We start from the raw sequence: 27,275 nt of genomic DNA, 5'->3' as shown, positions 1-27,275 counted from the left end.
ACGCTATGCCACTGCACCCCATCGTGGGGATCCGAACAGCTGACCAAGTCCTAGGCTCTGGTTTAACCCACAGCGCCACCCGCGTCCCAATTCATGGACCTAATAGGTATCTAAAGCCATTTGCACATAACAAAATATGTATTTTATCAAAGCAATTGTTGAACTGAAATACAATTAAGAAGAAGTATATTAATTTTGGAAATGTACATCTAGTTTTTTCCCTCTTTAAATTTTTTGGGGCCCCCAAAAGAGAGGGGCCCCAAGCAATAGCCTGTTTCGCTGTAAATCTGGCACTGCTCCTATGCATGCGCCAAGTGACGATCCGCCGGGCCCGGCTCGCTTTTGCCTCCGCCGAAGGAGGCGGAGCGGCGGCCGCGGGCTGATCCCTCCGACGGCAGCCCAGCCCCGGCGCAGTACAAGAGGCGAGCGCCAAGGCGGCGGGCGGGCGGGCTGCGCAGAATGAGCGGCGCGCAAGCGGGCTGGAGCGCAGGTCCGCTGGGTGCTCGTTCGGCGGCGCTGCGCGGCGGGCGGAGTCCTTTCCTGCAGCAGCGGCGCTCTTAGGCTCGGCTGGCTGGGCGCCACTTCGCCTCGGCAGCAGCTCTCCGGCGCGTATGGCGCTTCCCGGCGCGCCGCGGAGGAGCCCACGGAACCAGGGCGCGATGCCGGGCGCGGAGCCTCGCTGAGTCCCCCGCGCGGCGCCCCGGGAGAGGCGGGGAAAGGAGCGAGCGAGCCCCGGGATGAGCGCCTCGGCTGCCACGGGCGTCTTCGTGTTGTCCCTCTCGGCCATTCCCGTCACTTACCTCTTCAACGCCTTGGCTGCCAGCGGCGGGTGAGCTAGTGCGGGGCGGTCGCGTTCCCACGTGCGCTCTGGTGGCGGGTTTGCGTGCACGTGTGAACGTGGTCTGGGAGGCAGAGGAGCGGGAGAGAGCTCCGGGAATAGTGGGCGCGGGCAGAGCAGGGGCGGTGAAGCCTATTCATGGCAGGGGGAGAGGCGAACTTTGTTCCACACAGGCTAGAGTTCCGGAAAAGAAAGGAATATATTGGGATCGGGGGTAGAGAAAGCTGCTTGTTTTTTGGGGGGGCATTTCCCCCTCTCAACCCACCTAGTTGCCATCTGTAGAAGCAATGGAAGCTGAGGGCCTCTGCCTGCTATGGAGAAACTGTATTGGGACTTGCTGGGATGTCTTGAGCGATCCAGCCGCGTGCTTTCTGTCCCAAACAGATAGTAAATGCGTGTAGGGGATCGGGCTGAATGGGTTTGCCTAGCTTATATCAGTGTAGGTATAAACTTAATGCAAAACTTCCAGCAGCTTCAATTGTAAGTTGAGGTTTCTTTGAGCACTCATTGTATTCGTGAGTCAGAGATTGAGTAGCATGACAGAGGAATCGCTGGTGCCTTTAAGGTCCCCATTTGCACATCACGCAGCACATACTCAGAATGTCATTAAGGCTGCAGTTCCAACTCCCTTGGCTTGGGAGCAAGTCCCATGGAATTCTGTAGGGCTTAGCAGATGTGGCTAGGGTTGCACTGTGAATAAGACAAATCCTGGCTCCCTGATTACCATAGCAGCATGATACGATGTGTGTGGTGTACACACATTTACCTGTTTAGGTGTACACTAAAATAGCTTATGTGTGTACATCTAAAATATATATGTATTGAGTAAAGAGGTCATATTCCACATGCGTGAGAGTATCGCAGTAAAATGCCTTTCGTTCTTTTTTTGCTGTTTGCACTTAGGAACACATTTTTTTACTATTCTGCTGAGGGGTTTATAGGAAGGCAAATCTAAATGTGCATTAGAATTGTTAATGTGCTTGATGTGTTCCTTGTGATCACACATTCACCTGGGTCAAGTGTGCTGTTGCCATAGAATTTTACACTGGCATCCGCACCAGTGTGGTGAAGGTGCGCAGAACTTTGCATTAGCTGGAGTGTTGCAGCCTTAACAGCTTCTTCCAGTGAAGTCCTACACACACCTAACCTGCTTTTTGAGTGTTCAGAACTTTTTCGGTGTTAATGAAGCTGTAAGGGAGGACAGCTGTTGGAAGGGAGGAAGCTGCCCGATACTGAATCAGACTGCTGGTCCCTCTAGCTCAGGACTGTCCTCACTGACAGCTCTCCAAGGCTTAAGCCAGAGGACATTCCCAGCCCTACCTAGAGATTGAACCCAGGACCTTCCATGTGCAAAGAAGAGGCTCCGCTGCTGACCTATTGCCCTTCATGCTTAGCTAACAAATGGACACCAATAACACCAGTCCTGAAAGACCTACTGTATTTTTCACTCTATAAGACGCACCTTTTCCCTCCTAAAAAGTAAGGGGAAATGTGTGTGCGTCTTATGAAGAGAATGCAGGCTGCGCAGCTATCCCAGAAGCCAGAACAGCAAGAGGGATCGCTGCTTTCACTGCGCAGCAATCCCTCTTGCTGTTCTGACTTCGCTTCTCTGGAGAGGCGCTGTGCAGAAAGGGAAGGCTGCGCATCGCCCCTTCAGCGAAGCGGGAGGAGAAACGAAGCCCTTTCCATTTCTCCTCCTGCTTCGTTGAAAAGGCGCTGCGCAGAGAGGGAGAGAATATTTTTTTTCTTGTTCTCCTCCTCTAAAACTAGGTGCGTCTTAATGGTTGGGTGCGTCTTATAGAGTGAAAAATATGGTACATTGGCTCCCAGTACGTTTCCTAGCACAATTCAAAGTGTTGGTGCTGACCTTTAAAGCCTCGGCCCAGTATACCTGAAGGAGCATCTCCACCCCCATCGTCCAGCCCAGACACTGAGGTCCAGCGCTGAGGGCCTTCTTGCGGTTCCCTCCCTGTGAAAAGTGAGGTTACAGGGAACCAGGCAGAAGGCCTTCTTGGTAGTGGCGCCCGTCCTGTGGAACGCCCTCCCACCAGATGTCAAGGAAATAAACAACTATCTGACTTTTAGAAGACATCTGAAGGCAGTCCTGGTCAGGGAAGTTTTAATGTTTGATATTTTATCATGTTTTTAATATTCTGTTGGGAGCTGCCCAGAGTGGCTGGGGAAACCCAGCCAGATGGCCGGGGTATAAATATATTATTTATTATTATTATTATTATTATTATTATTATTATTATTATTATTATTATTATTATTATTATTGCCATAGAACATAGGGAATCAGAACCATTGCTGCATCTAGATCTCCACGCTAAATAGCAATGGCTCCCTGGGGTTTCAGACAGCTCTGCCTGGAGATGTGGGAGTCTGAAACCGGGACCTCCTGTCTGCAAAATGGATGCCATTCATTACTACCCAATACAGTTGTACCTTGGGTTGGGTTACAAACACTTCGGGTTACGTGTTTTCAGGGAAACCCGGAAGTACCGGAAAGGGTTACCTCCGGGTTTCGCTGTATGCGCAGAAGTGCTAAATCACGCTTCGCGCATGCGCAGAAGAGCCAAATCGCATCACGCACATGCACAGATGCAGCACTGCAGGTTACAGACGCTGCGGGTTGCGGATGTGCCTCCGTCACAGATTACGTCCGCAACCCGAGGTTCCACTGTATTGCAGATGAGAGGCTGAGCGATGGTGGCATAACTTGGACTATCACTTGGACTATCACTGACCTGAGCCAGTGATTTCCTTGGCTTTTGTTGCAAACATAGCCAAGAGTTGGCCCCATGGAATGGAATGAGACCTCCTTCTGCCTGAATGTGCACAGGCCTGTAGTCGTAGCTGTCGTACCAGATACTATAGGTCATCTACGATTCCTGGCCATTAACTGAAGGCCCACCATAGTCTTTGGCTGAAATGGCTGTGAACTCATAAAGTCCTGTGTCGGAAGTTTGAAAGTACTTTCCTGCATTTGATCTCCCATTAACGGAATTCAGATGTGCGCTAATGGCACAGGGAGGCTCAGTGGTGCCTCGGGTATCTGCGAAAACAATCACAAGCACCTGCGTTTTTAAAAAGGCGATATCCTTCATTGCCAACGCATATTGAGAAATGATCTCGATGTTTTTTAACAATTAAAATGTGGAAGAAATATATTCTCTGAACCCAGAGAAGAAGAAGCTGAAGCTGATCTCAGTACCCAGCTGGAAAACATTCTTTCTTACTGGTGTTTAATTCTTGTTGACCCACTTCAAAATTATGACTGAGGCAGCAATCCTAACCCCACTTACCTGGGAGTGAGTCTCATCAAATTGTGTAGGGCTTACTTCTGAGTAGATATGTTTAGAATTCTGCTGTGAGTCTGAAATTCTATATACACTTCCCTGGAAATAAGTTCACCTGAATTCAGTGGGGATTACTTCTGAGTAGACATGTATAAAATAGATACATGTGTATCCAGTGCTTTTTTTCTGGGGAGACGCATACCCCTAAACATTTTGTGAATCTTTGTACTTTTGTCCATTTACTGTATTTATTTTTCCCAATTTGAACTATAAAATGGTGGTTTTCTTGAGCCAAAATGAGAGTACCCCATAACTTTTCTTTTAGAAAAAAAGCACTGTGCGTATTTATTGAACATACACACTCAGAAGTAGGACCTATTGAATTCAGTGGGGCTAAGTTCTACCACCACTGTTGGAGGCATCATCCTTCTGCCACTTACTGCGGATCACAAGTGGGGAGTATTCCCAGGAAAGTAGGTGAAATATTGCAGCCAAGTGGTTAGTATTCCCAGGAAAGTGGGTGAAATATTGCAACCTTACTTGGGAATGGGCCCCATTAAACCCTGCTGAGTAAATAAGCATAGGGTTGTGCCATAAAGGCATGCAGTGTTTTTAGACCCTCTAGGGGAAAATAACCCTCCTTTTCCTCCTTCCACAGTTTATTTTCCTGCACAGCTATTTGATCCCTCTTGCCTGCTTCCTCTCTGTGTGAAAACATCTTGACTGTATGTTTTCAGCCTTCCTGGATATTACAGATTTATTTGCATTAGAGACATCAATTTCAGTGGAGCCGTCAGAGGAGGGCCGAGTGGGCAAGCGGCGGAGAGATCCATTGGCTGCTTGCATAATCTGTGCTGGTATTTTTAGAAGCTGCGCTCCGCTGCCTGCAAGGGACATTGTGTGTAGAGAGAGAGGAACAACAATAGCTACCAGCTGCCTTCTCAAAAGGAAGAGCCAGGGGTTTCATTTATCAAAAGAAAACTGCCAGTGCCATGGCATGTTTTGAGGGCAAAGGCCTTCCGAGCTGGAAAGCTATGGAAGGAGGGCTGTAGCTAGGTGGTAGAGAATCTGCTTCGCATGCGGGAGGTCGCAGGTTCAAATCCTGGCATCCCCAGGCAGGGCTGTGAAAGGCCCCCTGTCTAAAAATATGGAGAGCCATTGCCAGTCAGGTCAGGGTAGACAATGCTGAGCTACAGGAAGCAGTGGTCTGACATGGTATAAGGCAGGTTCCAATATTTAACTGAAATCAGCCCTGTGTTCCATGCCATGAGAATGTGAATCTTTCTTTATATTTAGAAAAGGACAACAGCTCAGTGACAGAGGCCATTCTTTGCATGCAGAAGGTTTAAGATTTAAATCCTGGCATGGCCAGGTAGGGCTAGGAACGACGCTTGCTTGAAAGTTTGCAGAGCTGCTGCCAGCCCGTGTGGGCAGTATTGAGCTGGGTGCACTAATGGTCTGCTTTTGGCATAAGGCAGCTTCCTATGTTCTTTAACCTCAGATAACCTCAGCCTAATCCTTTATATCCCTGCCTGATCACCAAGACCATTGGGAGAGTCTCTATAGGTGGTCCTTTGTGCTTCAGATGTACAGCTCGTAGCTACCAGAAGCTACGCATTCATTGTAGGGGGTCTGAGCCTGTGGGACCCCTCTCCCAAACTGAGATTAGACAGGCACCCTCCTTGCTGAGGGTTCAACCACAGAGCCTAGGACTTGCCGATCAGTAGGTCGGTGGTTCGAATCCCCGCGACGGGGTGAGCTCCCGTTGCTCGGTCCCTGCTCCTGCCAACCTAGCAGTTGGAAAGCACATCAAAGTGCAAGTAGATCAATATGTACCGCTCCGGTGGGAAGATAAACAGCGTTTCCGTGCGTTGCTCTGGTTCGCCAGAAGTGGCTTAGTCATGCTGTCCACATGACCCAGAAGCTGTACGCCGGCTCCCTCGGCCAGTAAAGTGAGATGAGCGCCGCAACCCCAGAGTCGGCCACAACTGGACCTAATGATCAGGGGAACATTTACCTTTACCTCCTTGCTGAACTTTGATGCATGACTAAGACTAATAATGTTAGCAAAGGCAGATGTTTTATAGTTTCTCTTGCTAAAGACTATGGGGTCAAGTAGCAGGGCTCACACTCTGTTTTCATGACGGATTGTGGTAGATACTCGTATTTCCTTGTTCCTTCAAAGCGGAAAGGGTTTTGTTTTTGCGTAACTATCCGCTTTTGAAACAGTATTCTGTACATAAGGATCTGCAATTTGCAAACGACTTCTTTCGATGAGCTGACCAAACAGTGTTGCAAAGCTTAGTTTGCGCTAATGATGGTTTGGTGCACTGCTGACAAACTATAGCTTATGTAATTATGTAGCGAAATGTTTGCTTGCGACCAAGCCAGTGAAATGTAACAACTAAATCGAACAGAATAAGGCTGCTCCCTCCTTTCTGAAGACATGATTGCTTGTGTGATTAAAAAAAAAAAAAGGAAGTGAGATACAAAGTGTGTTTCCAAATGAGGTCTGAGAAATTCTTAACCACAGAATGCTAACCTGCATTTGCAGAAAGGAAGAATGCAAAATCAAGCAAACTTTCAAAGGAGTTTCTTACTTTGTTATTATGTGTTAAAGCAGTAATATGATTGAATCTTGACAATGGAGAGAATGCCCTTGTTTCTAGGGCTTAAAAGACAAACATGGGCTCGTTGTGTTTGCATTTTGTGCTGGGGAAGATCAGTAGCAATGCTTAAGCTGCCTTGCAGGGATGTTTATTTGCTATTGCCTGTTTATGGTATTGGACTGGATGAGGTCCAATAAACTGAAACTCAATCCAGAGAAGACAGACACTGCTAGTAGGTGGTTCCTCTGCCTGGAAAAATGGTGCCAAACCAGTTCTGGATAGGGAGGCACAGGTGGAATGCCTTCGACCAGCTAGTTACCCACCAATGCCCCCTTTAGACGAGGATGATCTGGCTTCGGTAGTTGATGCTCAGAGATCGAGTTGTGTGCAACAGTATGCCATTTGCTTGATACAGTTGAGGAACCATTGAGATGATAGACTTCTCCCCTGGTTTTAATCTCTGCAGCTCCTGGGTCACTGTTGGAGTTGGATTGTTGATTCTGTTCTTAGTGGGTCTAGCAGCCCGATTCCTGGTGAAACGAAAACCGCCCCGAGACCCATTGTTCTACGGTACGTATCGGTACCCTGCAACAGGAGTATCTCTAAGGGTAGAGTGTGGCTTTTACTAAGGTTTAATGCAGGGGCGCGGGTGGCGCTGTGGGTAAAACCTCAGTGCCTAGGACTTGCCGATCGTATGGTGAGCTCCCGTCTTTCGGTCCCAGCTCCTGCCCACCTAGCAGTTCGAAAGCACCCCTAAGTGAAAGTAGATAAATAGGTACTGCTTTATAGCGGGAAGGTAAACAGCGTTTCCGTGTGCTGCGCTGGTGCTGGCTCGCCAGAGCAGCTTCGTCACGCTGGCCACGTGACCCGGAAGTGTCTCTGTGCAGTGCTGGCCCCCAGCCTCTTAAGTGAGATGGGCACACAACCCTAGAGTCAGACACGACTGGCCCGTACGGGCAGGGGTACCTTCACCTTTAATGCAGGGGTAGGCAACCTTAAAGCCCGGCGGCCGGATGTGGCCCATTAGCCTTCTCAATCCGTCCTGCGGACGGTCTGGGAATCAGCGTATTTTTACATGAGTAGAATGTGTCCTTTTATTTTAAATGCATTTTTTGATTATTTGTGGGGCCTGCTTGGTGTTTTTACATGAGTAGAATGTGTGCTTTTATTTAAAATGCATCTCTGGGTGATTTGTGGGGCATAGGAATTCGTTCATATTTTTTTCCCAAAATATAGTCTGGTCCACCACATGGTCTGAGGGATGGTGGACCGGCCCACGGCTGAAAAAGGTTGCTGACCCCTGGTTTAATGAGAAATTATGGTTTCCCACTGTAAGAACAAATTGCCTTGAGCCTTGGGGTTATGTGCTCCCTGCCGTTCTCTTTTTGTGCCCACAAGAAGGAGAATGAAAACTTCTGGTTTCGATTTTAAAGCTAACCACACTAGCCTGTGATGTCTGAAGTTGGGGAATTGTGATTTGAGGTTAAGGCAGAATCCGGCTGTGGTTTCAAGACCTGGATTGTTTAGATCAGTGGTTTTCAACCAGTGTGCCGTGGCACCCTAGGTTGCCGCGGACAACACTGGTCTCCATTCCTCTTTCCTCTCCCCCTCCTCTGATGCCCTCTCGCATCTCAGCCTCCCAAAGGCTTGCACAGCTGTTTGTTGCAGCAGCCCTAGCTATAAGCTCCACAGGCGAATGGTGCCTCTGGGGCTGGCCAGGGGGTGCTGGTTGCCAGGAACTGAGGCAGCCTCAGAGTAAGCAAGCAAGTGGGTGAGGGAGCCCAGTCAGCCAGTCCACCAACGCTTGCTGTTGGGAATGGACAGACAAGTCCTAGGCCTCTGTGGGGCAGTGTGAGCGGGCACCTCTCTTTGGGGCTGGGGGGGCAGCTCAGAGACCAGGCATAGCAGCGGCAGCCCCAAGGAGAGGGTAGGGGAGGCTGAGGGAACCCTCCACAAGGGAGGGTGTTTGAAAAGGGATGGGGGCCGCCAGCTCTGCAGGCAAGGGGTGCCATAACTGGGCTCCTGAGCCCCACAGGGGTGCCACAGAAATAATGTAGTTTTGTGGACTCAAAAAGTTTGAAAACCTCTGGTTCAGATAGTTGCACGGATGGGGAACTTGCGGCCCTTCAGATGTTTTTGTTGGACTCCAACTCTCATCAGCCCCAGCCAACATGGCCAGTGGTCAGGAATTATGAGAGCTGTAGTCTGCGACATCAGGAAGACCATGGGTTTTCCATCTGTGCTGTAAACCAACCAACCAACAAACAAACAGTCCCTGAGTCCTGATCACAGGGAACTGTGGTTAGTTTAAGATCAAAAGCTTCTCTGACTTTAAGAGTGGCTGGGGAAACCCAGCCAGATGGGTGGGGTATACATGATAAATTATTATTATTATTATTATTATTATTATTATTATTATTATTAGGGCATGGGGAGGAGTTGGGAGTGTATGAGTCTGAGGCTTACAGTGGGGAAGGCCAGCCCGGCTTATGCCACCCTGGCTGTCTAGCTGAGCTTGACATTAGGAAAAAGACACTCTTAGAAGTTATTAATGTGTTTATATTCCTCCTCCTCCTCTTGAACTGCCGCAGTCTATGCCGTGTTTGCTTTCACCAGCATCGTGAACTTGATCATTGGGCTTGAGCATGACGGAATCATCGATGGATTCATGACCCATTACTTGAAAGAGGTAGGTGATGATCTCAAGGTAGGAGAAGAAGAAGAAGAAGAGTTTGGATTTGATATCCCGCCTTTCACTCCCCTTCAGGAGTCTCAAAGCGGCTAACAATCTCCTTTCCCTTCCTCCCCCACAACAAACACTCTGTGAGGTGAGTGGGGCTGAGAGACTTCGGAGAAGTGTGACTGGCCCAAGGTCACCCAGCAGCTTCATGTGGAGGAGCGGGGAAGCGAACCCAGTTCACCAGATTACGAGACTACCGCTCTTAACCACTACACCACACTGGCTCTCTAGGAGCCGCTTGGCAGATGACTGGAGGGTGGTGAAGGCTGCACGAGCCTTTATGGGCGCCAACAAAGGCCGCTTTTAGTTCCTCCTAAAAGCCCCACATCCTTCCTGAGTTCTGGAGGACTTAAAAGCTTGCTTCTTCTTTTGTGATATTTTCGTTCTCGGCAGCGCTTGGGTGCCGTTCCTCCACAACAACCAAGACTTTTCTTTTTTTACTTGCAAGGCTCCAGAGCTGAGGTGGCGAACCCCAGGCCAGATGTGGCCCTCCTGGCATCCCTGTCTGGCCCTCAGGGATCTCCCCAGCCCACAGTCCTCCCTGGCTCCTGCTCTGCACCCTCCTCAAGTGCTTCTGCTTGGCTAGAATTTCCCCTTCATTCCATTTCAACCTACTTTTAATTTGTATACCGCCTTTCTGTACTACGGTACACACCAAAATTGATGGCAAAGATCACCCACGTAACAATCTGATCCGATACAAAAAGCCACAGTAACTTAAAAATAAACAACTTATAAAATAAACAAGATTAAAGCAATTTTCAATAACCCATTAGAATATAATAGTAAACAGTAAAATTAAATATCAGCAAATAATAAATAGCTTACACTTAAAGGTAAAGGGACCCCTGACCATTAGGTCCAGTCGTGGCCGACTCTGGGGTTGCAGCACTCATCTCGCTTTATTGGCCAAGGGAGCCGGCGTACAGCTTCTGGGTCATGTGGCCATCATGACTAAGCCGCTTCTGGCAAACTAGAGCAGCACACGGAAATGCTGTTTACCTTCCCACTGGAGCAGTACCTATTTATCTACTTGCACTTTGAGGTGCTTTCGAACTGCTAGGTTGGCAGGAGCAGGGACCGAGCAACGGGAGCTCACCCCGTCACGGGGATTCGAACCGCTCACCTTCTGATTGGCAAGTCCTAGGCTCTGTGGTTTAACCCACAGCGCCACCTGCGTCCCATAGCTTACATTTATAAATTACCGTAAAGAATTACTAAACTGTTAATAAAAATAACGGCAAGTCACAATGCATAAATTGCTGCAAGACATACAAAAACCCATGTGAAAGGATCAAATCGAGAAACAAGGACACACAACTTATAGTATTATTTTTTAAAAAACTTATTATGGTCTGGGAAAGGCTCCTAGGGCTGGAAAATAGGGCAAGGCAGGTGGAAAAGGCATTGCATGATGCAAAGCAGAAAATATCTCTTGCGTGTCTTGATTATTTCGTGTGGCTGGAATGTACCCTACTATACCAAAGGGAATGTGTTCCTTGACCTGAAAAGGCTTCCCTACCCCCCAACTCCAGATTGATGAAGGAAGCTTCATCCTGGTATATTTATTTATGGATTTCAAAGAATTGCTGGTTGCCCTTCAGCAGATTCCAGAGGCGGTGAACCGCAAGTGCAAATAATGAATCATTTATATCACAACACACTAAAATCCGGCCTCATGTTGCCACAACATGGCTGCATCGGTCCTTTTAGAGATATTGCCCTATTTTGGCTTCTGGGTTTTGTTTTCCTCAAGGATCAGCATGGCTACTTTTATTTTTTTTTTAACAATTGTCTTGTTTCTCGTCTACTTCAGGCTCAGAAGCAGGTTCAGGTTTGCAGCCTTAGAGCCATGCAAGATGTGGTGTGAACACCCACACTTAGGAGTGACAGCAGTTTTGAAAAACACGCAAACACGCAATGTGTGAACTTGTATCAGGACCACAGCATTGCTGGATGGACAAAATGTTTCCCCCGCTGTTCCACTTTATGACATTTACAGCTATTAATTTGTTTGCGGCATTTGTTTGCCGCCGCACAAAGTTCTCTGGGCAGCTCATGATAAATAACTAAAAACCAGTTTAAATACAATTACGACACAAAGGCATGAAACGCTAGAAAAACAAAACTTGCCGCACCCCCAAAGATCAGAGACAGATTTCCCTGATTGAGATTGCCTCTGCTCAAAAGTTATTTGCCTTCCAGCAGAAAGCTTAGTGGTATAATTGGGGTAGGGTTATTTTGGGCAGGACATTAATTACAAAAATGGCATGGGGGTGTTGGGGAAGAATAGTTAATCCCCCATCCAGTGTCACCCCCGGCCTCTCCCTAATCCTCACTTCTTAAACACACACACAGGTGATCCCAGTTGTAGATTTCCCATATCACACCCTGCTGGTTTATTACTAGGATACTGAACTCAGCAGAATATACCGTACTTTTCTGTGTATAAGACTAGGATTTTTCCTTTAAAAGTTATGTTAAAAATTGGGGGTCATCTTATACACAGATAGTGTATCCCCTCATTTTCTCAATTTGGAGTCCCCCCAAAAAGGGGGCATCTTATACCCGAGGGTGTGTGATACACAGAAAAATACAGTACTTTGAATTGTGCTGTTGGACAATTAATTTCCTGCAGATTGGATTGGTATATTTGGATTTGATCCTCACGCGGCACATTTTTCGTGATGGTTGATCTCAGATAGCAATTTTTTTACACTGACGCTTGAAATGTGACCTCTAGAAAGAGTGCTCATATCAGGATTGGATTAATGTTACCAGCTTTGTTCCTTTCCAAAGCTGTTTTTTTATTTGTGCTGCCTCAGAAATGCTGTCTAATCTTATTTGTCACTGTGTTTTTGTTTTCCTTAGGGTGAACCTTATCTGAACACGGCCTACGGCCACGTGATCTGCTATTGGGATGGCTCTGTTCATTATCTGATGTATCTCTTGATGGTGGCAGCTATTGCATGGGAGTAAGCTGATTTAATGGTTGTGGGCAGCAGGACTGGCACAATTTACCTTTCACGGCTCTTTTCAAAATCACCTCACAGTATAATTAGCTTTACCTATAAACTGGGCATAAAATGACCTTGCCTTTTTGGGTTGTTTTTTTTTAAAGAAGTAGTTTAACCTTAACCTGAAAATTCTAATCTTGGCACTTGTTTATTTATATATTTTAAAATTTCTATCCCACTTTTCCTTCAAAGAGCTCAAGGTGGCATACATATGTCTCCCCTTGCCATTTTATCTGCACAACGACCCTGTGAGGTAATTTTGGCTGAGAGAGAGAGTGTGACTGGCCCAAGGTCACCCAGGAAGCTTCACGGCTGAGTGGGGGGTTTGAACCCTGTCCTTGTCTGACTGTCTAACCACTCCACCATATTGTCACAATAACGTGTGCCTCCAGTTGTGAAGATGGTGTATGAAAACCGGGTATTTCTGTTGCAGGGAAAGTTATCGGACTATTGGCTTATATTGGCTGGGGTCCATCATGATGAGCGTCATTGTCTTTGTGCCTGGAAACATTGTGGGTAAGGACATATCACTTAGTCCATTTTGCTTTGTGGAGAGCCACAGTTGGCCTGCTGTCAGAATTTTGATCTTGCAATAGATGCAAGAGCCAAAATGCCTCTGGTTGAGTATCTGTACTGTTGCAATAACTGGAAAAGTGGGCATGGTCAACAGAAGCCAAACTCAAACCCATACCATTTATTTGTGCCTACACAACACTTAGGGACAAGGGTGGTGCTGTGGGTTAAACCACAGAGCCTAGGACTTGCCGATCAGAAGGTCGGCGGTTCGAATCCCCGCAACGGGGTGAGCTCCCGTTGCTCGGTCCCTGCTCTTGCCAACCTAGCAGTTCAAAAGCACGTCAAAGTGCAAGTAGATAAATAGGTACTGCTCCGGTGGGAAGGTCAACGGCATTTCCGTGCGCTGTTCTGGTTTGCCAGAAGTGGCTTAGTCATGCTGGCCACATGACCCGGAAGCTGTATGCTGGCTCCCTCGGCCAATAAAGCGAGATGAGCGCCGCAACCCCAGAGTCAGTCATGACTGGACCTAATGGTCAGGGGTCCCTTTACCTTTTTTACACAACACTTGGCATTTTATTTTGCGTATCCAAGGTGTTCATGGTGGGAATCTTCCCTTTCTTTTTCCATTAGCACTTCAGCCTTGAAACAAAATTCACTTAGGCTTGTTCAGATGTTTTCAAACTGCTCTACACAGAGCAGCCTTTGCACTCCTGGGAAAACAGCTCCTGGGAAAAAGTAATGCTTGCTCAAGATCATTTAAAGATATAGCCTCTGTTTCCCAGCAGCAAGTCATTTGTATGTGTGACAGCAGAAAATGCTGCAGTGTAGAAGATTGTATCGAGAAAGATGTGTGTAAACTTGCAGGCAAAGGTGCTTCAGCGAAGGCGTGAGCTACATGCTGAACAGGTCGATCAAGCATTAGGTGCAATGTTAATTGAGCATGGAAGAAAGCATTGTTCTGTTATGATCAAAGCTCAGAGGTCAACAAGGTGCAGAAAGAAGGCCTTGTAGGCTTGGCACTTTGTTTGGTCTGTGTTGGTGCAAGAATTACATGGAAGAGATTTAATGCGGAAATGGGAAGCTGTGGTGCTGAACTCCAATTCCCACCATTCCTGACCACTGGCCATGCTGGCTAGTGTTGATGGGATTTGGAGTCCCAACAACATCTAATGTGCAAGAGGTTCTTAAGTTGAATGAGATTTACCTCCAGGTACATGTGCACAGGATTGCACATGTGGCGTATATTTCTTGGTAGACACGCCTAGGCTCATGGTGTAAAATGCTTTATTGAAGGTCATAATTTTTAATTTTTGTGTGTTGTTTCTTGCAGGCAAGTTTGGAACCAAAATTTGCCCTGCATCTTTATTAAGTATCCCATTTATCTGTCTCCCAATATGGGCTGGTTTCAAAATCTATAATCAGCCTCCCGTGATTGGTGACTGTCCAGCCAAGGTAATATTTATGTATGAATGTGTTTGTTGTTTCAATGATAAGAACATGCTGAGGCAAAATCTGATGAATGTCAAAATGATATCTGACGTAGGGCTGAGAAACAATATATCCCTCCTAGGTTGCAAAAGCAATATTTGACATGGCTCCCTTTCGCTGGCCTTTGTATTCCAGATTTTGTACTTGCCCTGGGGTGAAGATGAATCCCTCCCCCTGTACTATACTTAAAATCAAGGGTGAGGAACCTTTTCCAGCCTGAGGGCAACATTATAGCTGTCAACTTACAGATTTGAAAATAAGGGACCAGTAGCCTCAAAAATAAGGGATCAGCAGCCAAAATAAGGGATCAACAATTACTTTGATAAAATCCATATTTTGTTGTGTGCGAATGGCTTTAGATACCTATTAGGTCCATAAATTACCATATAGCATATATTCAACACAAAAAAGCAACAATTTGTTATTGACAAAGGACAGCTGGACATAGAAAGGGCCCAATTACCTTCAGTAGCTTATTTAAGGGACATCATCAATAAGGGACAGCAGTGGGACATGGCGCTGGGATAAGGGACTGTCCCACCAGATAAGGGACGCTTGACAGCTATGGGCAACATACAGCTTTTCAGGGGCTATGTGCTGTCAGAGGGTGAGGCCAGAGGCAGAAAGTGGGGGAAACAACGGATGTGACTTTTCACTATTGTACTGAAGGCCACATTCCAACCCTGCAAAAATCAAGGGTTTCTACAGACGCATTTCTCCAGGCAAGCAAGAGGCATTTTCACCAGTGACATAGTGTTGGGGTGTGTGCCCAGGGGCGGTTGCCTCAGGCACAAAATTGTTAGGGGCACACAATTTCAACATCCGGTGCTGCCTCAATACAACCACATGCTTCCATTGCTGGGCTCTGTTGAAAACAGGTTCTGCGTGCAAACCAGGAAGTGACCTTCCAGAAAATGGAAGAACTCTTTTTTATTATCTCTGTGGCTGCGATACTTATGCATACTCCAACTGTTTTGCTTCCTCCCACCCCCTCTCCGCATGGCCCTGGGTGCTGGCAACCCTCGCTATGCCACTGATGATCACAGCTCAAGAATGAATTTCTTATAGGCCAGAGCACTTGAACAGGGCAAGGAGCAGTGCTATTGATGGGTCTTGTTTTAGGGATGAGGCATGGCTGGGGTAGAGGCCTAAGGGCTAGGAAGGGGTTGAATTTAACCTTGCCATGTGAACCTTTGCATCTGGTGCCTTCTTCTAATTACGTCCGATGAGTCCCATTTGACCATGCAGGAGCCAAACGTCACTCAAATGAGCCACATTTGGAAGGAGAGGATTTCACTTGGGTAGAATCTAGACACATATAAAAAACGTTGTGAAAATATATTGAATTTGCCATAGCTCACCATCGCCATCTAGTGTCACACCTGTGTTTAATGCACTTTAAAACACACTTAAAATGTTTCATTTGCAGCTGTATAGCTGAGTCCTTGGTGTAAGGAATGTTAAAATAAGTTTGCGATTTACTGGGCTGGGTTAGCCCAATCATTGGGCAGAATGAGGCAGTGGCCTTAGGCGGCGGATGTGGGGGGTTAGCAGTATCAGCCTTCCCCATAGCATTTCTTCTTAAGAATGCCCCTCAGTTACTCCTCCCCACCCCCCATCGGACACCAGAGCTATGTGTGCCACAGACTTGTCATACACCCCAAGCTAGCTTGCTGGCCTCAGGTGCGCTGGAGAATATTATCCTGCTGCCATTGTTGAAACAGGATTCGGAGGTCCTTTTCTGTGTGCCTCATCTGAGAGAGGTGCAGACTGTGGCAATGAGAGAAGGGGCCTTTTCTGTGCTGGCTCCTCATCTCCTCATGCTGTCCCCACAGAAAGGCATCTGGTCCCAATACTGTCATCTTTTAGGTGCCGGGATAAGAAAAACCCTGTTTGCCCAGGCTTATTTATTTATTTATTAAAACCACTTAAAGTTGTACTGCAGTATGATTTATGGGTTGTTTGTGGAGATCACCTATTCGTGGGGTGTGCCAGGATTTGCTCATTTCATAGAATATAATAATAATAATTTATTATTTATACCCCACCCATCTGGCTGGGTTTCCCCAGCCACTCTGGGCGGCTTCCAACAGAATATTAAAATACAATAACCTATTAAACATTAAAAGCTTCCCTAAACAGGGCTGCCTTCAGATGTCTTCTAAATGTTTCATGTCGTCGTTTGGTGAAATATCTTTATGTGTGGCGTTCTGTTCCGTGTATTTGTTTTTAAAAGATTCAGAAACTCTTCGCTATCTATATTTTGTAAAGTTGCTTGTCGGTCTGTTATGCATTTGGACCCCTCTTAAGATACGGTAACCAAATCTTGCATGATGGTTCCTGAGATCAAGGAGCAGGTTTGTGTCTCTGTTGATACAATCGGATGCCATTTTGAATCAAGATGGCAGACTGAACCTTTCAAAACTGTGCTTATTTTAACCACCTCTTTCAAAACTACAGATTTTGTGGGGGTTTTTAGAATTCCCAAGAAGTGCCGGCTTTGAGTTTGCTAGTTTTATATATTTATAAATATGTGGGAGACATTTTTTTTGGTAGAAAGCAATGAATACATCATAATCATTCTGTGTGGTTAGCCCCTGTACATGGAACAGAGTGGTGAGACAGGTCCCCTCTTGTCTATTGCCTCACAATCAGGCAGCATAATCTACCACACATTTATTTCCTTGTCTCTCAGATAAACACTCTGTTAATACCTTCTTTGTTCCGTCACCACAGTAAGACTAGTGACACTGGTCTGAATTGTGGATTTTAAAACTGCTCCTGGGAAGTTGGCTTGCTAGATGTGCTCTCTCAACAGATTTGATGGATGTGTTTTCGCTCTGCATTAAATCGAGCTTTTTAGCCAATTATCAGCAAAAGTTCAGAGTCATGTCCACAGGAGGCCTCTAAATATAGAATCCCATCATTGATTCTGAGCAACTTTTTTTTAACCCAAATTGCTTTTCCTGTGGGAAAGCCGAACGCTTTATTCATCGCTATGAATTATGACTTCTGTGCAAGACAAGAATAGCCAAGAGAGTAGTGATAGCGGCTGTTAAAACTGCCAGGAAAGTGAAATCAGCCAAAGTGTGCTAGCAATGCATAGTCCCTAGTTAAATTTTGTCAGTGCAAATCAGGGAAACTAAGACTGGAATTAGGCAAGTTTATCCGATTTCACATAGTCGGGATGGCATTTGTTCATATTTGTATGTTAGTTCATATTTCTTGGTTGCATTTCCATGCCGTCAAGGCGCCCTAGGCGGTTTGCAGTTTAAAAATACTTAAACCAATGAACGATATAAAATGCAGTGACAGTGGTTCTCTCAGACCAGCTGGGAGCTGATGGCAAAAGCTTCCTTGCTTCTGCATTTATGAGCTTTGCATGAAATTGACGGTTTGGTTTGGTTTGGTTTGGTTTGGTTTGGTTTGGTTTGGTTTGGTTTGGAGGGTCCTGTTATGAATCTCGAAGGGAACAGTTCCCTTCCCTTGGAGATAGATGATAATGAGGTAGACCGTAGCTCATTTTGGGGATGGGTAACATACAAAGGTCGGCTCTTTTTTCAGCTCTCAGATGTGAGTTGTCTCTCAGCCCTTTTGTGCAAATAAGGAACTGGTCACCGGTAGCCAACTTCCCCCCTCATAAATCTTGCGTTCTTCCTCTGTGTTTATGCTACAAACGTATTTCAGTGAGGGCTTTTTTCACTGGGCCCTGGATAACTTGCTGCCAAGTTATAAGCAAACTCTTTGTTTACACAGCAACATGCTGCTCAACACAAAAATGGTTTTCCTCAGTCTCTGCTGGTATAATTGTCCCTGCCGGGCTGCGTTTCTCTCATTTTCAAATGACTTTTCTTTTGAAAGAGCCTCGTCTCTCCCCTCTCAACCCCCCTGACTAATAATAATAATAATAATAATAATAATATTTATACCCCGCCCATCTGGGGAATCACACAGGGAATCTTGCAATTCCACAATCAGATGGTTGGTAGATATTGGCCACAATAAGCTTGAGATTAGTAGCTGTTTGGAAGGGTGTGCGGGGTTTTTTTTTTTTTAGATGTTGTTAGATTATTTTTAAATAATTTTAAACATATGCAGTTGTTTTCTAAAATTTATTGCTTTAGTGCTTTGATGTTTGCTGCCCTGAGTTCCTTCAGCAGGAAGGGCAAGATAATAAAAATAAGATTGATTGATTGAATGAATGAATGAATGAATAATGAAACTCTCCCAGAAATTGTGATGCTACCACCATTATTCCAGTTGGTATCTATATTGTGTGGGGAGGGCACTGTGGCCAAGGCCATTGGCTGTTTAATTGGTTCCTCTTGTATATGTTTGTGTAGGTGTGGGTGTCTTTACCTTGCATTTGATTAAATTAGAAATTTTAAGTTCTGTCCTTGTAGTTCTCTTGTTTACCTCAGGACAGAAGTCTTAAGGTGTTTGTTGGGCCAGTTTATATGACTTTGAAATTTTTGCATGTTGTTCCATAGAATTGTTAGTGACCCCTCTGGAAATCATATTGCAGGTGATTCGGGAAGTTCAGCAGAAGAGACTTCTGAGAAGACCTCTAGATTTCCTGTTGGCTGTATATTTCGTCTTTGCAACTGGATTTTGCCTTTTTAGGGGCCTGGTAAGTTGGTTGGTTTGGTGTGGGTGTGTGAAAGAAAGCTTATTGGTGTCACCCGTTTAGTTTAGAAAATATACATATAAAGAATATGGAAAAGGGGGATGCTATACAGTCATGGAAACCAAGGAGTGAGAGTCTACACCCCACCCCATTTCTTTACCCCCCAAAATCTGGAAGGTAAGTCCCCTACCCCACAGTAACTAGGCTTGGGGAAAAAACCCCAAACCCCCTTTTCCAGCCTAATGGTGGAGGGAGAGATTGTGTGCCCATGTATGGTTGTGTGTTCCTTGATGTATACATAACTTTGTGTGTGTGGTGCCCACAAGAACAGTTTATTCAGTTTGCAAATGTGCCCATTGTTTCAAAAAGCTTGGCAGCGCCTGGCCTGATCTGTTAAGTCTCTCCCCTCTTCTCACACAGTAATCTTAGGAGAGATGCCATTGCTGACTTTATGGCATTACCACCTATCCATTTCGCCCCCTCCCCTGCCTCCTTTGCTTAACACCCAGCCTAGCGAATGGTCCTGGAGAACTCAAAAGCTTGCTCATTATTGTGCAACATTTTGGTCCTGCACATCATCCTCCATGTTGCAGGCGGAGGCACCAAGGCTGAACCCAAATAGGCCTCAAGCCACCTACTGGGTTCATGGCAGAGGTTAGATTTGGCCTGCAAGCAGTTTTGGAAAAGAGATGTATTTCAGTGGTAGAGCATCTGCTTTCCATCTGGAAGGTCCCTGGTTCAGTCCCCAGCATCTCCAGGTCGGGCCGTGTACATCACTTGCTTGAAACCCTGGAGAGTCACTGCCAACCAGTGCAGTCAGCAGTACGCTAAATGGGGCTTTACGTAAGGCGGTTTCCTTATGTTTCTACGAGTCATAGCCAAGTCTCTCTATCCACTCAGCTGCACTAGCGTAATGTCAGTGGGATTCCTCTTTAGGTTGCCTTGGATTGCCCGGCCTAACTTTGTGGGTGGCGCCGTGGTCTAAACCACTGAGCCTCTTGGGCTTGCAGATCAGAAGGTCGGCGGTTCGAATCCCCACGACAGGGTGAGCTCCTGTTGCTCTGTCCCAGCTCCTGCCAACCTAGCAGTTTGAAAGCACACCAGTGCACGCCTATGCCCTTTTAAAATGTGTTTTTTTGGGGGGAGGGGTATTGGGTTGCTGTTTTTATTTTTATTAGGTATTTTGTGATTTTATATCTTGATTTTATTCTGTGAACTGCCCTGAGACCCCCAGGTACAGTGTTACCTCAGGTTACATACGCTTCAGGTTACAGACTCTGCTAACCCAGAAATAGTGCTTCAGGTTAAGAACTTTGCTTCAGGATGAGAACAGAAATCGTGCTCCGGCGGCGTGGCAGCAGCGGGAAGCCCCATTAGCTAAAGTGGTGCTTCAGGTTAAGAACAGTTTCAGGTTAAGTACGGACCTCTGGAACGAATTAAGTTCTTAACCTGAGGTACCACTGCGGCAGGAAGGTAAATGGTGTTTCTGTGCACTCTGGCTTCCGTCAGAAGTGGTTTAGTCATGCTTGGTCCTTTACCTTTTACCTTTTTTACCTGATGTCAATGGGATTTCTCTTTAGGTTGCCTTGGATTGCCCTGCTGAACTTTGCCGACTATACAGCCAACTTCATGAGCCATATATCAAGGATCCTGTTGCCTATCCAAAACTTCAGGTACACGTTCCAAAATAAGAAACTATGCACACTGACTGGGCCGCTCTTGGTGTGTGTGTGTGTGTGAGAGAGAGAGAGAGAGAGAGAGAAAGAGAGAGAGAGAGAGAGAGAGAGAGAGAGAGAGAGAGAGAGAGAGAGAGAGAAGGTTCTTGTAACTAGGACTCGCTTTCTGGCCCCTACCTTTATTTTTCTAGTCAAATTTATGACCTGTTCCCTTTCGAAAAGTCTTTACTGGTTTCAGGGAGATTAGCCCCTTATAGTCAGAGTTTGGGCCTGCTTGTTTCCTTTGGTCAGTGCTGAACTGAAGGAGATTTAAGTTCTTAAAAACCACTTTGCTGATTCAGGCTAGTCCAGCTTTCTGTTTTCAACATAAGAGAAGCTAACAAAGGAGACAGGATGAAGTAGTCATCCCCTCTTGTTTCCAGCATCTAGTACTCAAAGAGGCAGGCTGCCTCTCTACATGGAAGCTAATCCTTACTTCTGAACTTTTCAGTTTAGAGAGAAGGCGAATAAGAGGGGACAAGATAGAGGGGTGTAAAAGTATGCATGGTGTAGAAAAAAAAATGAAGTTTTTCTTACTTTCTCATAATAACTTGGGGCCATGTAGGAATTGGGGAGACTTGGATTCAGTTTAAGGTGAGGCTACCAAACCTGGACTTTCTGAAACAACACATGAGCCCCGAAATTTGCACTTCTCTGAATTTTGCAGTGCAGTTCTCCAGCCAAGTAATGTGTAGAACAAATGCAAATACCAGAACGAAGTGTGTATACAGTGAATATGTAAATGAAAACACCATACAAAAGTGCATCTGTCAGCCGGGGCTCCTGTGAGAGGAAGATTGGTATAATCTTCTTCATCACCATTATTGTAATAATGTTTTAGATGCCTGCTGAAAGCTTTTTTTTATTTTGGCAAGCCTACCTGGACATGCAATGTAGTATGTTTGTTTTAAAAGTTGTACAGATTTTTATCCGTTTCGTTGAAAACAATCTTACATACACTTGCTTTTTAAACTCTTTTGTGGATTTTAGCAGTGTTTTGTTATTCATTTCTTATGTATGCTGCTTAGAGTTTTACAACTAAGCAGTAAGATTTAGAGATCTTGCTAAATAAATGAACTAGTGTTGCCTTTTCTTCTAATGCACAGATGCTGGCATACCTGTTCTACTCTGTACCATACTATATAATCTCACTCTATGGTTTGCTCGTTCCTGGATGCACCTGGATGCCTGATTTAACCCTTATACATGCTGGAGGACTAGCCCAGGTATATTTCTTACAGATCTGGATTTATCATTATTACTGTGCAGCAGAATTTAAATATTATATAGTGCAGGGCTCGGCAAAGTTTTTGTGGCTTGGGCCGGTTCACAGTCCCGCAGGGTGGGCCGGAGTGCATGCGCACGCATGTGCAAACGCTATTTCCGGTGCTCCTTCCAGAACGGAGGAGGTGTGCGCAGCTTCCCATTGGCTGCAGGAGCTTCCTGCAGCCAATGGGAAGCTAGCCAGCATCGTAGAAGGCGGTCCCCGCTCTGCTTCACGCCGGTTTAGTGCAGCGCACAGGAGCTGACTGAGCGGGCGGCGGGAGTCCATGGGCCAATTAAACAACCCCCATGGGCTGCTTGTGGCCTATGGGCCTTAGGTTGCTGACCCCTGATATAGTGGATGACCAACTGCGAGAGCCGCTGTGCAGCCAGACAATTGGTGCCCCGAAGGCTTTGGAGAGTTGGAAAGCCATACCGAATGTGAGCTTCTAATCCCTTCCCTCCAATCATTTTCACCATATTTGCAATCCTGTTTTCAAACCGAATCTGCAGTCTTCAGTAAGACTAGAATTTTCTTCTTCTTAAAATGGAAACCAGAATTCTCAGAATAATAGCCAGAAGCACAAAATTAATATCATGTAGCTCATCCCTGTTTGATCAGCGAACTTTGCCCAAACCTTTCCGACTAGAACTTCAAAGCTTACTTTCCCCCTCCCATCATCATTCACACAAATATATTCATTTCTCCTGTCTGTATTATGCACATTAAAACATCTTCATCATGCACTTGTTGCTGTGCAAAGTACATAATGTTCTGAGCTCGGTGACATTGTGGCCCATAGTCTCTGCTGATTTATTGGAGTAAAGAAGATAGAAAAGAAAACATCCCTTGTTCTATAACCCTGAGCATGGCTTTTCCTTTTTTCAAATTCTCTTTTAATAGATGAGTGAGGGTTTTTTTAAAAAAATAATGCAAGAAGAATAACTTCTCTTAAAAACAAAAACAGTTACGTATTTTTCGCTCCATAAGGCGCAACTGACCATAAGGCGCACCTACTTTTTTGGGGGGGGGGGATTCAAGAAAAAAAATATTATTTAAAGGGAGTGCTGAGCAGAGCCTGAATGCATCCCAGGCTCTGCTCAGCGCTCCCTTTCATGAGCCGCATGGAGCGTGTGTGCTTTTCCTCAGGGAAAAGCACCCAAGAGCTACACAGACACTCCGTGCAGCTCTTTAAAGGGAGCGCAGCTCTTGGGGGCTTTTGCGGGAGGTGGGTGAAGTGAGAGAGCCTTGCTCTGTCCCTTCCCACACCTCCCGCAAAAGCCAGGGATAGGTGCACGGAGCCTCCCCAGGGCTTGTGGGGCTGGCGGGGGAAGCCTGGGTTTCCCCCACCCCCAAAAAGCAGGTCGGGGAGCAGCAGAAAGGCTGCACGCATCTTCCCTCTGCTCCCAGAGCTTGTCAGGGCTGGCGGGGAAACCCGGGTTCCTCTCCCCAGCCCCAGGGCCCACACATTCGCTCCATGAGACGCACAGACATTTCCCCTTAGATTTTAAGAGGAAAAACGTGCGTCTTATGGAGCGAAAAATACGGTAGCATGCAGGTCTTGGGTGCTTGGTGGACAGCCTTCCTTTCAATAAAAGCCCAGGGGGAGATATCTAGAGAAGTATTCCCATGGGGCTTTTTCAGATGTAGAAGGGCCAGACAGGCAGGGAGGCTGCAGAAGGCCACATGTTATTGACAGCAGACACACATTTTCCCAAAAGGTACAGAGCGTTTAAGCGTCTTTTCCAGCTCCACTGTCCTCCTATGACCTTTCTCCCTATGACTTCACGCAACACAGACCAACGCTTGGCAACACCCAGTAAACAGAACTGGCTCATCTCTTCCTTAAATGTGAAGCTTCTGGTGCAGCCTGAACCCCATAGTTCTCCCTCTTGCAAAAGCAGAAAATTAAAAGCTCATAAATTTGGGGCATGGGGGGTTTTTAAAACGCAAATGAGCTGTCACTTGCAAAAGGGGATAACAGATGGGAGACAAAAGACGAGCCACAATTCCGAGTGTGCCGCTATTGCTTCTATCTTTAAATGTTTGTTTATGCTAAAAATATTCGTTGGCTCAGCAATCTCTTCTCTGTACATAACCTTAGATGTAAATTTGTTCTGCACTCCAGAACAGTCCCAGGGGAGTCTACCCAAAAGCTCCCACCCACCTACTATGCAGACAAGGGAGCAAAAACCTGCTGCTCAGTCCCTAGAAAAGGAAAAACAAACCACTCTTTCCCTGCCTGCCCTGACATTTAAAGTAGGATGGGCCAGATCCTGAGTACTCTGGTGGCGTTAAACAGGATTTGGGCCGAGGCTGAAAGCAGGAAGCCTGCGAACCCTAATTATTAAGTCAGGAAGGGAAAAGTCAGGAAAGTGGAATGTCTCCAAGATTCTGATTACCCAAATGGCGTTTCAAGTGCCCATTGTGCGTAGAGCTTGATTTTGGCTGTGGTTTGGTGTTGTTGTTTTTTAAATCAAAAACAAGAAGAAAAGCCAAATTTCTGTGGCTTAAAGAGAGTAGCAGCTTTGTGCATATCTACATATCCATGCAACATTCTGTTTCTGCTAGCGATGAAAGTTGAGCAGGAAGCTATGTAATGCTAAAGCCTTTCCCTCTGCCATTGTCAACCTTATGCGACCTCTCTCTAGATTGTATGCTAGCCGTACTCAGAGAGATTAGGAAACATGACTAACTTAGGTCCATATTTCAATGGGTCTACTCTGGGTAAACTTTAGTTGGATACAGCAGCACCCCACCCCCAATCACCAGTCATGCATACCTTTCTTGAGAACTAGAAACCTTTTGGAAGTGGTTATTGAGAGTTGTCAAAATACTGAATACTTTATCCTGTGTCACATACTCTGGCAAGGTAGCGCCTTGACCTTTGACATTAAAATTTATTTTATCATCTCTCAGTAAAAAAGGTAAAGGGATCCCTGACCATTAGGTCCAGTCGTGGCCAACTCTGGGGTTGCGGCGCTCACCTCACTTTATTGGCCGAGGGAGGCAGCATACAGCTTCCGGGTCATGTGGCCAGCGTGACTAAGCTGCTTCTGGCGAACCAGAGCAGCGCACAGAAACGCCGTTTCCCGCCGGAGTGGTACCTATTTATCTACTTGCACTTTGACATGCTTTCAAACTGCTAGGCTGGCAGGAGCCAGGGACTGAGCAACGAGAGCTCACCCCGTCGCGGGGATTCGAACCACCGACCTTCTGATCAGCAAGTCCTAGGCTCTGTGGTTTAACCCACAGCGCCACCTGCGTCCCTTATAATCTCTCAGTACCCTATTCTAAATCTCATGTCTGTTGTATACAAGGCAGAAGAAACTAGGGGATTCTCTATTCTTCAATAGTGCAGCAGCGGCAGACTTTGGTCTTTCAAGTTTCAGCGGTGCCCTGTGCCAGACCAAAATTTGCTGCCCCTCCACCTCTTGCCTTCTGTTCTGCTGCATCATAGCTACGGCATCTTGCAGCACCCCATCAGCTTGGCACCCAGTGAGGGGGAACTGTTCACATTCCCCTAAGTAGAGATAGTAGAGGTTTGGGGGGGGGGACCAAGATGTTCAATTTACGGCTGCAATATTGAATCAGTTAATCAGGCGGATGAATCAGTTTGAATCCTTACTAACAAAATAAAAAGTGGCTTTGATTAACTGTGCAGCAGCTTTTTTTAAAAAAGTTGCTAATTAGATTTAAGTACAGTGGTATCTCCGGTTGCGGACGGGATCCGTTCTGGAGCTCCAGTCGGATCCTGAGGTTTTCGCTATTGGAGGTGCTTGTTCTGCGCATGCACGCAGCACGGTAGAGCGCTTCTACGCATGCGTGCATGGCGAAACCCGGAAAAATGCTTCCAGGTTTGTTGCATTCGCATCTTGAAATTTACTTAACCAGAGGGTTACATAATGTGAGGTACTCCAGTGGTACCTCAGGTTACAGACGCTTCAGGTTACAGACTCCGCTAACCCAGAAATAGTACCTCAGGTTAAAAACTTTACTTCAAGATGAGAACAGAAATCGTGTGGCGGCAGTGGGAGGCCCCATTAGCTAAAGTGGTACCTCAGGTTAAGAACAGTTTCAGCTTAATAACGGACCTCCAGAACAAATTAAGTTCTTAACCCGAGGTACCACTGTACTGTACACGCAAAAACCATAGGTGGGGAATTACATCTTAGAAAGGGGTGTTCCCTCTTTCCCTCTTCTAATAGGGGAAGCTGTTTGTGTGTGCTAGCTGAAAAAGGAAGCAAACCAGGCTTTTTACAGGAATCGGCTTATTTCTACAGGAACTGGCTCTTCAGGAATTGGCTTATTTGGGTAAAATCCAATGCATGCCGATTTGGTCACAGAATGGCTTTTGATCAAGCAGAAGTTTCTATTGTTACAGGGCAAAGGGAGGCAATTTTCTGTGGTTTCTCTCTTCCCAGCAGTTGCCTTCTAAATACTCTGGAGAGAATACTGTTGATATGCCCATTCAAAGCTATGCCTCATCCTTACTCTTCTCTCTGTATCCACAGGCTCAGTTTTCACACATTGGGGCTTCTCTCCATGCTAGAACACCTTACATCTACAGAGTCCCCGAAGAAGGAAATATGTGGTTTCTGCTACTCAATATAACATATGGAGTCGTTCCTCAGCTGTTGGCTTATAGGTGTGTCCACAGCCCAGAATTTTTCTTAAAGGCCAAGCCAGAAGACAAGACTGAGTAGGAAGACTGGAGTGACGTCTTCACTTTTGTGAAACTGGACTGCTGTTACAAACTCAGAGAGCAAGGAAGGGTCTTGCAATACCTGGAAGGCTTAACACATTTATTAAGGTAGAGGTTTTCATGGACCCCGGTCCATTTCAGCCGTAGTCCATTTTACATCTGACCAGGTTGACTGCAGTCATCAAAAGCTTATGCCATAATAAATCTGTGAAGTCTTTAAGGTGCCACATGACTCTTCACTGTTTTTGGTGCAAAAAGACTGGACACAGCTACTCCTTTGCAACTCTACAAGGTTTGTCTGCAAAGACACGTCAGCTCGGTGTTATGTACTGTTGCAGGAAATAAAAGACTACTTCTGTCTTTCGTAGCGCTTCTTGAAAGCTTGCTTTCATGGTATTTTTATTTATTTACAAATAGGCTGCCTTTAAGAGCAGAACTCTCTCAAGGCAGCTTA

General features: G+C 46.1%; 1 protein-coding gene and 1 long non-coding RNA gene across 3 annotated transcripts; both read left to right on the top strand.

The window, feature by feature from the left end:
• The first annotated feature begins 460 nt into the window (after positions 1-460).
• TM6SF1 (transmembrane 6 superfamily member 1) lies at positions 461-27,201 on the top strand. Of its 2 annotated transcripts, XM_081888725.1 has the most exons (10): positions 461-829; positions 7,216-7,319; positions 9,341-9,438; positions 12,361-12,464; positions 12,940-13,022; positions 14,353-14,474; positions 19,036-19,140; positions 20,718-20,810; positions 21,959-22,078; positions 26,631-27,201. In XM_081888725.1, the coding sequence occupies exons 1-10, from the start codon at positions 738-740 to the stop codon at positions 26,820-26,822; spliced, it is 1,113 nt and encodes a 370-aa protein (XP_081744851.1). In that variant the 5' UTR covers positions 461-737; the 3' UTR covers positions 26,823-27,201. The 2 variants fall into 2 exon arrangements, with proteins under 2 accessions (XP_081744851.1, XP_081744852.1); XM_081888726.1 differs by lacking the exon at positions 7,216-7,319 and having other exon boundaries at positions 463-829.
• LOC309356982 lies at positions 7,860-9,002 on the top strand. Its single transcript, XR_014162989.1, has 2 exons — positions 7,860-8,296; positions 8,418-9,002. It is a non-coding gene; the product is annotated as an uncharacterized lncRNA (long non-coding RNA).
• Positions 27,202-27,275: the final 74 nt, after the last annotated feature.

Source organism: Podarcis melisellensis (genome assembly GCF_964234715.1).
Source record: "Podarcis melisellensis genome assembly, chromosome: 14".
In the NCBI taxonomy this organism is placed as follows: Eukaryota; Metazoa; Chordata; class Lepidosauria; order Squamata; family Lacertidae; genus Podarcis; species Podarcis melisellensis.
Note: the sequence above shows the minus strand (reverse complement) of the source record. Positions and strands in the feature narration are given on the sequence as shown.

What these genes read in the sequence shown, in the direction of transcription:
- TM6SF1 (XM_081888725.1), top strand. Translation starts at nt 738, where the DNA reads ATGAGCGCCTCGGCTGCCACGGGCGTCTTCGTGTTGTCCCTCTCGGCC. An exon ending in GCCTTGGCTGCCAGCGGCGG is followed by an intron (nt 830 to 7,215) that starts GTGAGCTAGTGC and finishes TAATCTCTGCAG; the next exon opens with CTCCTGGGTCACTGTTGGAG. An exon ending in ATGCTGGAGGACTAGCCCAG is followed by an intron (nt 22,079 to 26,630) that starts GTATATTTCTTA and finishes CTGTATCCACAG; the next exon opens with GCTCAGTTTTCACACATTGG.